General features: G+C 59.6%; 1 protein-coding gene across 1 annotated transcript; it reads right to left on the reverse strand.

Annotated features, from left to right (window-relative positions):
* Positions 1 to 146: 146 nt before the first annotated feature.
* Positions 147 to 8,736, reverse strand: OCLN (occludin). Its single transcript, XM_058821137.1, has 8 exons — positions 8,708 to 8,736; positions 6,370 to 7,067; positions 4,782 to 4,940; positions 2,735 to 2,874; positions 1,848 to 2,045; positions 1,264 to 1,435; positions 825 to 866; positions 147 to 706 (listed from the first exon to the last, which is right to left on the reverse strand). Exons 2-8 carry the CDS (start codon positions 7,063 to 7,065, stop codon positions 605 to 607), a joined length of 1,509 nt encoding a protein of 502 aa, XP_058677120.1. The 5' UTR covers positions 7,066 to 7,067; positions 8,708 to 8,736; the 3' UTR covers positions 147 to 604.
* Between the last annotated feature and the right edge of the window lie 2,018 nt (positions 8,737 to 10,754).

Below are 10,754 nucleotides of genomic sequence, written 5' to 3' on the forward strand. Positions count from 1 at the left end.
GAGATATTTGGGATTTCCTTCCCAAAGTGGAGGGATTTGGGATTTCCCCTCCACAACTGGGAGGGGTTTTGGAGTCCCCTCCCAAATTTAGGGGAATTTCAACCTTCTCATTTCACCCCGACCCTAAATGAAAATCAACAGTTACACTTAATTTATTACAAAACAATTAAAATATTACACGATTCCCACAGATCCCACCAATTCCCTACAAAATATTTTGGGATTTGGGTCATCCTTCCCCCCAGAAAAAACCCAAAAAAAGTTTTTTTTGTCGCCCAAACCCCAGTTTGGGACCCCCAAAACCCCTTTAAGGCAGCTAGGGGAGTGCAAACCCCATAAAAAACCCTATTTACAACCAGGGGAAGGCACTGGGGTAGATCCCGAAGGGTGTGGGGGACATCTTGGGGTGGAGATGGGGTCACACCAACAGCTGCCATCATTCCCCCCTCCCACCCTTGGCACTGGGGAGGGCTCAAAATGATAAATTTTGGAATTTTTTAAGACAAAAAAAGGCACAAAAGTCTTTGGAGGGGGTCGGAGGGTGGGGTTTTGGGGTGTCCCCCCTACAAATGTCCCTTTTTTTTGGGGGGTGGTGGCTTTGGGGTCAGCCCCGGAGCTTGTCATAGTCGCTGACCATCCTTTTGATGTGGAAAAGTTTGTTCCGGAGGGTTTTGGATTCCCGCTTCTTGTCCTGGTACTCCGGGCTCTGGGAAGGCATTTGGGGACTTTAGGAGATGTCTGGGAACATTCTGGGGATATTTTGGGGATATGGGGGATGTCACCAAAGAGGCAGGTGACCCTAAAAGTCAGCCCTGAGAACTCACCCTCTTCACGTCCTTGAGGTGGTTGTACTCCTCGGCCAGCGCCTGCGGGGACAGCGGGGTCAGGGACAGAGGGGACGGGGGAGACAGTGGGGACAGGGACAGGGGAGATGGGGGGGACAGGGACAGAGGGACAGGGGATAGGGGATGGGAGGACAAAGGGAGCAGAGGTAACAGAGAGGGGACAGAAGGACAGCGGGATCAGGGACAGGGGACACAAGGACATAGGAGACAGAGGGACAGAGGGACAGGAAGGGACAGAGGAACAGGAGGAGACAGGGACATGGAAAGGACAGAGGGGACAGAGAGGGGACAATAGGGAGTGAATGGGGGAAGAAATAAGCGGGGAGTGGAGGTGAAAAAGGGGTAAAAAGAAGGAAAAAGGGGCAAAAAGGGGTGAAAAGGGGCACCAAGGGCGGTCTGGGGGGTAGCAGGGGCACACCTGGTACTGGGCGCTGTCCTCGGGCACCTGGTCCAGCTGTGCTGCCAGCTGTGCCAGGCGCTCATTGAGCCCGTCCATGTGGGCACAGAGCTCCTTGTAGCGCCGCAGCTCCTGCCCGAAATCCGCCTTGTAGCGCTGGCGTGTGCCCGGGGAGTTGATCGGGGGGTACAGCCTGCAGGGGAACATGGGGACATCACTGGGGACATGGGGGTATTGGGGACATTGGGGGATATTTGGGATATTGGATATGGGATATGGGGACATTGGATTTGGAATATGGGGACATTGAGATTTGGGATATGAGGACATTGGGACATTAGATATGGGATACGGGGACATTGGGGACATTGGGGACATTGGATTTGGGATATGGGGACATTGGATTTGGGATATGGGGACACTGGGGACATTGGCGACATTGGTGACACTGGGGACACCGGGGACATTGGGATATGGGGACACTGGGTGTGGGACATGGGACATGGGGGCACTGGGGACATTTGGGTCACTGGAGACATGGGGACACCAGACATGGGGACACAGGGCCACAGAGACCCAGTGAGAAGCACTGTCCCGAGTGTCACCTGTGCCACTGCTCGCTGTCACGCTCGTCACTGGACTCAGGGGCGGTGGCGGGGTCGGTGTCGTACTGGGAGCCCTGGGAGCCCTGGGAGCCCTCGGGCTGGCGCCGGCCCCGGCGGCCGCGGCGGGCGGGGGGCTTGTGGGGGGGATGGGCGGCGTCCGGCTCCTCCGAGGGCGAGGGGGGGTCCGAGGGGGGGTCACTGGTGGGAGATGGGGACATCAGACACGGGGACACGGCCCTGGGGGTGCACAGGGGGATTCCCCCTTTCCCGACCCCTCAAATCCTTCCCCACCCCTCTCCTGATCCCTCCCCTTATTTCCTAACCCCTCCACCCATTCCCGAACCCTCCCACAACTCCCAAACTTTCCCACCCCTTTCCAGACCCCTCCCCATATTCCCCACCTCTTTCTAATCCCCTTCCCACTTTTTCCACCGCTTTCCCGGCCCTTCCCCACATTTCTCCACCCCTCCTCACCTTTCCTGCCCTCTTCTGCCCCTTCTCCATTTTCTCCACCCCTTCCCGCCCTTTCCCCAAATTTTCCACCCTTCTCCATCCCTCTCCCGACCCCTCCCCAAATTTCCCGACCTGTCCTCACCTTTCCCTCCCTCTTCCGCCCCTCCCCCATTTTTTCCGTCCTTTTCCCGCCCCCTCCCCAAATTCGCCAACCCCTCCAATCTTTTCTCGCCCCCTCCCCATATTTCCCAACCCCCCCATTCTTTCCCCGACCACTCCGCACCTTTCCCTCCTTCTTCTGCCCCTTCCCCACTTTTTCCACCACTCTCCCGACCCCTCCCCAAATTTCCAGACCCCTCCAATCTTTTCCCGCCCCCTCCTCATATTCCCCACATTCCCCATCCCGTCCCCCGGCGCTGCCGCCCCCTCCCCACCTTTTCCAGCCCTTCTGGGGGGGGTCGCTGTACAAGGGGGGGCTGTAGGGCGGGGCCGGCCCGGGGGTCCCGCCCTTCTCCGAGTACGCGACGGTGGCGGCCTCGTCCGGAACGCTCGTCCCGCCCGACACGTTCTTCACCTGGAAAAAGGGATTTGGGATTTTGGGGGAGAACTCAGCTGGGATAAAGGAGAAGCCGGCGAGAAATGTCCCGAGAAATTTGCGTGGGAATTGGCCCACGCAGAAATCTCTGAAAATTCACCGAGAAGCACCCGAAAATTCCCTGAAAATTGTCCGAGAAATCCCTGAAAATTCACCAAGAAACCCCAGAAGATTTCTTGAAGATACACCAAGAAATCCCTGATAATCCCACAAGAAATCCCCGAAAATTCCCTGAGAAATCCGGCAGAAAGTCCACGGAAACCAGGGGTTGTTGTCCCACCTGGAGTCCCCCCAAATCCTCCAGGGACATCCCCAAAAAGCTCAAAACCCAGAAACCCCAAAACCGAAAAACTCCAAAACTCCAAAACCAAAAAAATCCAAAACCAAAAAAACCCAAACCCAGAAACCCCTCAAAAACCCAAACCCCCTAAAAGTTAAAACTTCAAAACCAAAAAAACCCAAACCCAGAAACCCCAAAACCCAAAAACCCCCAAACCTAAGAACCCCAAAAAAACCAAAACCCCCAAAACCCAACAACCACAAAAACCTCAAAACCCCCAAAACCCCAAATGCTCGTGGAGAGACAGCGACAAAAGGGACAAAGGAATAGAGCTGGCGGTTGGTGCCACCCTCAGGGTGACGCCCCCAGAGGTTTGGGGTGGCCCCACAGGGGGACAAGGGACATCCGGCTGCCCCCCGTCCCCTTCCTTCCGGCCCTTTGTGGGTTGTTTGTGCCGGACTCCGGTCCCCGCTGCCTTGGTGGCCTTGGAGACATCCGGCCGGACACGCCACTTCCGCCGCTGTCCCCTCCTGGGGGCCACCCGGTGTGTCCCCAAGTTGTGGTGGCATCTGGGGACAGAGATGTCCCCAAAGGGGGTGACATCCCCAAAGCGGGGGAGGTGGCACGATGGGGGGGAGGCACCTGGGGTGTCACCGTGTCCCCAGAGGGACAGGAAATGCTCGGCCAGGGAGGGGCTTTGAGCAAATAAAGGCGGGCAGGATCAAAAGAAATGAAAATAAATAAAATTAAATAAAATGAAAATAAATAAAAATCGATACAGAGAGCATGGCCCCACAGACACGGGACTGGGAGTGGTGGCTTGGGGACAGAGGAGAGGGATGGGGACAGGGATGGGGACACAGGGGACAGAGGACAGGGATGGGGAGAGGGACAGGGGACAAGGAAGGGGTTGGGGACAGGGGACAGAGATAGAGACAGGGGACAGGGACAGGAGTGTCCCCAAAGCCACTGTCCCAACCCTTCCCACGGGAACGCTGTGACACTCTCACCCATCCCCCAGCAGGTGACACATCCCGGGCCATGCTGGCCACACCGGGATGTCCCCAAGGTCCCCATCCAATGGCACCACTCCAGGTTTTCCCAGGGCCACCTCCCGGTTAATCATTGGCCAGACCGAAACCGCGCCGTGGCCCCGGTGTCACCTGGCAGTGTCGCCTGGCAGTATCACCTGCCAGTGTCCCCAAGCACTCTTGGGGTCCCTAAACCCCCTCCTGACGTCGCCACACGAGGTCCCCAAACCTCTCCTGGTGTCCCCACACACCTCTTCAAGTCCCCAAGTTCCCCTGAAGTTCCCTCCTGGTGTCCCCGAACCCCTTCCCAGTGTCTCCAGATCCCCTAAATCCCCCAAATCCAACTCTTCCAATGATCCCAAACTGCCAAAACTCCCAAAATCCCAACAATTCCAACAATCCCCAAAATCCCAACATTTCCAACAATTCCAACAATCCCAACAATTCCCAAATTCCAACAATCCCAAACTCTCAACATTTCCAACAATCTGAAAACCTCAAAATCCAACATTTCCAACAATCCTAACAATCCCAAAGTCCCAAACAACCCCAAATCCTGAACTCGCAGCTCTCACCCACTCCTCGACATCAGGTCCCTGGGGCTCAGCAGGGATTTTATCCCAGTAAATGTTGTGTTTTCCGTATTTCCAGATCTTGCTGCGCGTTTTGTGCGCCAGGACGCAGATGAGGCACAGCAGGAGCACAGTCAGGAACCCACAGGCAATGGCCACAGCCTGAGGGAGTGCAGGGGTTATTTGGGAATTATTCAGGAATTATTTGGGAATTTGGGGATTCCACATTCAAGAATTCAGGATTTGGGAATTTGGGGATTCAGGGGTTTGGGAATTTGGGGTTTAGGGATTCCTGGCATCGGGACTCTCATCCTCAAAATCCTCGTGGTGTTGGGTGAGCCCAATCCCAAAGATTCTGTGTGCTTCCCAAACCCCAAACCTTCCCAAATACCAAACTCTAAACCTTCCTAGATCCCAAACATTTCCCTGTCCTTCCCAAATCCCAAACCCCAAATCTTTCCACATCCCAAAGCTTTTCTGTCCTTCCCAAACCTTCCCAAACCCCAAATCTTTCCTCTCCTTCCCAAACCTCCTTTGGGATTTGGGAAGTTTTGGGATTCTAAAAGGACAGAAAAGGTTGGGGTGTTTGAGAAGGTTCGGGGTTTGGGAAGGACGGGCAGGATCTGGGGGCTCCCGGTGCCAGCCGGGCACTGCCGGGCCCCCATCTCGTGCCAGTCCCGGGCGGCCCCGGGCGCTCCCGGTTCCGCCGGCCGGGCTGGAAACGCCGCATTCCAATTCCAGCCCTGGCGGGGGGAGCGGCCCCGGCCTGGTCAGGCACGGGACCGGGAGCGGGACCTGGACCGGGATTGGGATCGGGATAGGGACCAGGATTGGGATCTGGGAATGATTTGAGACCGGCACCGGGGTCCGGGAATGCTTTGGGATCGCTGCTGTTTGGGGCTGGCTCGGGGAAGAGCAGGGGGGAGGTGAGCGAGGGGGCGGGGCTGATTCCTGAATCCCAAATTTTTCTCTGCCCTTCCCGAATCCCAAACCTTTCCGTGGGGATCCTTCCCTCACCCCCTGGGGGTTCCTCCCTCATTTTTTGGGGGTGTCTCCCTCCCTCCCTCCCTCAGTCTCTCCCTCCCCTCCTGGAGGTCCCTCCCTCAGTCCATCCCTCATTTCCTGGTGGTCCTTCCCTCATCTTTTGGAGGTCCTTCCTTCCCCTCCCGGTGGTCCCCATCTTCCTGGTGGTCCCTGTCCCCTGCTGGTAGTCCCTGTCCCATCCTGGTGGTCCCTGTCTCCTGGTGGTCCTTCCTCCCCATTCTCTCCCGATAGCCTCATCCCCTCGTGGTGGTCCCTGTCCCCTCCCGATGGTCCTCATCCCCTCGCGGTAGTCCCTGTCCCCTCTTAGTGGTCCCCATTCCCTGGTGGCCCTTCCTCCCCTCCCAGTAGTCCCCATCGCCTCTTGGTGGTCTCTGTCCCCCAGTAGTCCCTGTCCCCTCCTCGTGGTCCCCATCATCTGGTAGTCCCCATCCCCTCGTAGTAGTCCCTGCCCCTCCTCGTGGTCCCTGTCCCCTCCTGGTAGTCCCCGTCCCCTGGTGGTCCCCATTCCCTCCCAGTAGTCCCCATCCCCCGGGGTGTCCCCGCTGACCTCCTGTGGGTCCACGGTGCAGTAGTGGTACAGGTACTGGTTGAGCACGGTGCCCCCGGCGTACACCTGGCTGCACATGGCCAGCAGCGGGCTGTAGTAGTACCCCCCACCACTCATCTGTGCCTGCGGGTTCACCCCCACCACATAGACGATGCTGGCCACCAGCATCACCAAGGCCAGCACGGCGCACACCACGATGACCACCAGGTAGAAACGGCGCGACCGCGAGCTGCTGGACTTGCTCAAGCTGGCCACCAACAGCCCCAGCTGGGCCAGGAAGCAGAGCACGGCCATGGCGATCATGAAGCCGTTGGCCGCCCGCGGGTTGGTGACGCCTCCGTAGTATCCCCCGTAGCCGTAGCCGTAGTTCACCCCGCTGCCGTAGTAACCGGAGCCGTAGAAACCGCCCAGGCCGGTGCCCAGCACGCCGCCGTAGCCATAGCCGTAGTCCCAGGCCAGCGTGGAGGCCACGCAGGCGAACACGGCGATGCACAGCAGCATCACCGCGCCCTCCAGCAGCCGCACCAGCCCCGGCGGTGACGACCACTTGTAGAAATGCTGAGGGACGTCCTCAATGTAGTAGGAGCCTGGTGGCGGCGAGCGGGCGCCGAAATCGTAGCCGTAGTCACCCGTGGGTGGCCCGTAGGAGGCGGGGGGTGGCCCGTAGGCGCTGTCGTAGGGTTTCTTGGTGAACATCCCTGCAGGGGACAGGGGACAGAATGCTCGAGGGAGGTTCTGTCGCCAGAGGAGGTGGTGGAGGAAGGACTTTGGTCCCTTTGTCATCGTCGCCACCCAGCTGGAGAGGGAGTGGGAGGCGCGGCGGTTTGTGTGGGGAAACTGAGGCACAGGGTTGTCACACAGAGTTGGGGTGTCCAAAAAACTTTGGAGATCCCACCAAAGAAGCCTTGGAGACCACACAAAAAAATCTGGGAAACCTCCTCAAAAATAACCTGGAGAGACCCCCACAAAAACCTTGGAGACCCCACCAAAAAAACCTTGGAAACCCCCACAAAAACCTTGGAGATCCCACAAACAAATTCAGACACCCCCCCCAAAAAATACCGGGGGATTCCCCCCCAAAAAACCTTGGAGACCCCACCAAAAAAAACTCTGGAGACCTCACAAGCACCTTGGAGACTCCATAAAGAGACGCCACAAAAGTTTTGTGGAGAAACTGAGGCACGGCATCACCGTGGGTTGACGTGGGGAAACTGAGGCACAGTGAGTCACCAGCCGGTGCCACCCCAGGCTCTCGGTGTCACCTCCCTGTCCCCAACAGCCCGAAGCCGGCAGGGAATTAATTGGGATTGTTGGAATTCCCCGATGGGAAGCAGGTAGCCTAAGCTGATCCGGACGTATTAAAAATCAAAATAATCACAATCAAAATCAAAATAATTAAAAATAATTATAATCACCAAGTCCACGTGAGGCAGAGCCACGAGGAGAGCGGCTGGAAAATTTGGGGTGGGGGGTTAAAATCAGCAAAATTAATGTGGGGACCCCCTCGTGCCATGCAGAGAACCCAGAAAAAAAACACAAAAAAAAACCCCAAAATGCTGGGGGAAAGGCGAGTTCCTGTGGGAAACTCAAAGTGGGCGCCAGTTCCGGCGGTACTGGGGCTCGGCGGGACCCCCGAGAGGGGCGGGGAGGAGTTTTGGGGGTGCCCAAAGGTCCCGGTTCCCAATCCCACCGATTCCAAATGCCCCGGTCCCAGCGATCCCAAATCTCCTGGTGCCGGGCGGATCCCCCCATTTGACTCCACTTGGGACCCCCGGGAGGTCACCGGGATCTGCAGCAGGGACCGGAGCGCGGTGTCGCCGGTGGCAGCCGGGCCGGGGACGGCTCCGGTACCGGGAGCACTACCGGGGTCAGCACGGAGGGGATTTCGGTGGTGTCGGGGAGTCCGGTACCGGCGCGGAGCCGCTGGGGACCCCGCTACCGCTCTGGAATCCGGAACCGACGGGGACCCGGGTGCCGGTGGGGACCCCAGTACCGCTCTGGAATCCCGTGGCCGCTACCGATGTGAACCTGTTGGGGCCCCGGTACCGGTGTGGACCCGGTGGGGACCCCGGTACCGCTCTGGAATCTGGTACTGGCTGGGACCCTGGTGCCGGTGGGGACCCCGGTACCGACACTGGAATCCTGTGGCCGCTCCCGGTCCGGCCCGCGGTGCCGGAGAGAAGCCCGGCGAGGCCCCCGGTGCCTCGGGGAAGGACGAACCACCCCCGTTCGCAGCGGGGAGCGGAGACCCCCGGTGCTCCCTCCCGTTCCGGTACCGCCCTCCTCCCGCGCTGCCGGTGCCGGTACCGGGGGTTCCCGGTACCGCGGAGCCGCTCACCTGCCGCCTCCTCCGCCGCTTTGTTCACCTTAAAATGGCAGCCGGGAGCGGCGGAGGCGGCGGCGGCGGCGGCGCTGCGGCACCGGCCCCGGGTCCCGCCCCCGGGGAGGGCGGGGGGCAGCACCGGGCACGGAGGGGTTAAAAGGGGGCTGGGCCCAATCGGGAGGAGCCCCCGGGGGAGGTTTGGGGAAATTCTGGGGGGACAAAAGGGGAAACTGGGGACAGAAGCGTCCCCAAAGCGGGGAAGGCTTGAGATCGTCCCGCCCCCCCCCAAAAAAAAAAAAAACTTGGAGGTTTTTTTTAATTACCAAAGGTAATTAATGAATTAATCAATGTTTAATTATCCCAGTTCCTGTGGAAGGGGCAAGGGACACATCCAGGGGGGGCGCAACGGGGGCGGGGCCTCCCCAGAAACCTCAAAATGAGGGGAGGGGACCCCGGGGTGTCTCGGGGGGTGTCCCCGGCCGTCCCCGATTGTCGCGGTACCAGTGGCACCGGGATCGGGATGGATCCAGCCGGGATCGGGAATGTTGGGATGGATCCTGTTGGGATGGATCCCACCGGGATCGGGAATACCGGGAATCCTGCCAGGATGGGTCCAGGCAGGATCGAGAAAGTCGGGAATGATCCCACTGGGATTGGGATGGATCCAACCAGGATCAGAAACGTTGGGATGGATCCTTCCAGGATGGATCCCACCGGGACTGGAATGGATCCTGTTGGGATGGATCTAGCCAGGATCGGGAATATCGGGATGGCTCTTGCAAGGAATGATCCAATCTGGATCGGGATGGATCCAGCCGGGATCGGGAACTCTAGGATGGATCCAGCCGGGATCGGGAATGTTTGGATGGGTCCTTCCAAGATGGATCCCGCTGGGATTGGGATGGATCCTGCTGGGATGGATCCAGCCAGGATCGGGAATATCGGGAATGATCCAACAGGGATCGAGACGGATCTATCTGGGATCGGGAATGCCGGGATGAATCCCGCCGGGATCGGGATGGATTGTCCGGCAATGACACTTTTGGGGGCCCCTTTGGGGACCCAGCGCCGTCCCCCGGCCTCCCCCGCGCCCCGGCAGCACCGACCGTCCCCCGCGCTGTCACCAGCTCGTCCTCGAAGGTGACACGCCTGGCACGCGCTGGCGGCGACATCGCCACCCGGGGGGTGGCGGCGCTGAGGTGGTGTTGTCGCCGTGCGGGGGGACACGGCGGGGACCTCGCGGGGATGTCACCGCCCCTGGCGACCGCGGCACCCCCGGGGGCTCCTGACGCTTCGAGGCCACCCCTGGAGGGGACACAAAAGCCGCGGTGTCACCGTGACTCAGTTTCCCCCACGGGCCACCTGCGGTCATCCCTCTTTGGTGGCACCGCGAGGCCACCGTGTCCCTCGGGGTCTCCCTGTCCCCCCAGTGTGGGCTGGGATGAGCGGAAAACATCCGCTGGTGACGCTCAGGGACCCCGTGTCCCCTCCTGTCCCCTCCCCGCGCCAGCCCTTGGGGACAATGGCCGGTGTCCGGTCCCCTGCCACCGCCGTTACCTGCCCGTCGCATGGGGAGGGGACACACGCGACGCCCGGGCACAGCGCGATGTCTCCTGGCTGCTCCCCAGTACCCGACCAGCAGTGCCACCAGTGCCACCGCTGCCCGGCACCGTGCGTTAATCATTGACAGCCTTGCGCCACCCCGATTGTCGCACGGGGCCACCACGGGGCCACCACCCCACTCCCCTACCCGCGGAGTGTCCCTCACACTCCCGGCGCCCCAAAAAGGGTCTGGGGTCCCCCAAAATCTGCCCCAAAAGCCCACGCGGGGTTTTGTCACCTCCACAAAGTTCCCAAGGTGGGGGGAGCTCACGGGGAGGGGGAAACCCAAAAATCCCTCAAAATCCGCCCAAAACCCAAAAAAATCCCCCCCAAACCTCCCCAAAATCCCCCCAAACCCCCGTCCCCAGGCCGAGCAGAGAGCGACACGTCCAGTTCAGGCTCCTTTAATTTGTGCCTCAGCTCCCCCAAAAAACCCCAAATCCCCCCAAAATCCCCCCCA

The sequence above is a fragment of the Ammospiza caudacuta genome, chromosome 28 (genome assembly GCF_027887145.1).
Source record: "Ammospiza caudacuta isolate bAmmCau1 chromosome 28, bAmmCau1.pri, whole genome shotgun sequence".
NCBI lineage: Eukaryota > Metazoa > Chordata > Aves > Passeriformes > Passerellidae > Ammospiza > Ammospiza caudacuta.

Coding starts and splice junctions, on each gene's coding strand:
- OCLN (XM_058821137.1), bottom strand. CDS start 7,065: ATGTTCACCAAGAAACCCTACGACAGCGCCTACGGGCCACCCCCCGCC. Junction 4,941..6,369: donor GCACCGTGGACCCACAGGAG/GTCAGCGGGGAC, acceptor GCACTCCCTCAG/GCTGTGGCCATTGCCTGTGG. Junction 707..824: donor ACCTCAAGGACGTGAAGAGG/GTGAGTTCTCAG, acceptor ATGCCTTCCCAG/AGCCCGGAGTACCAGGACAA.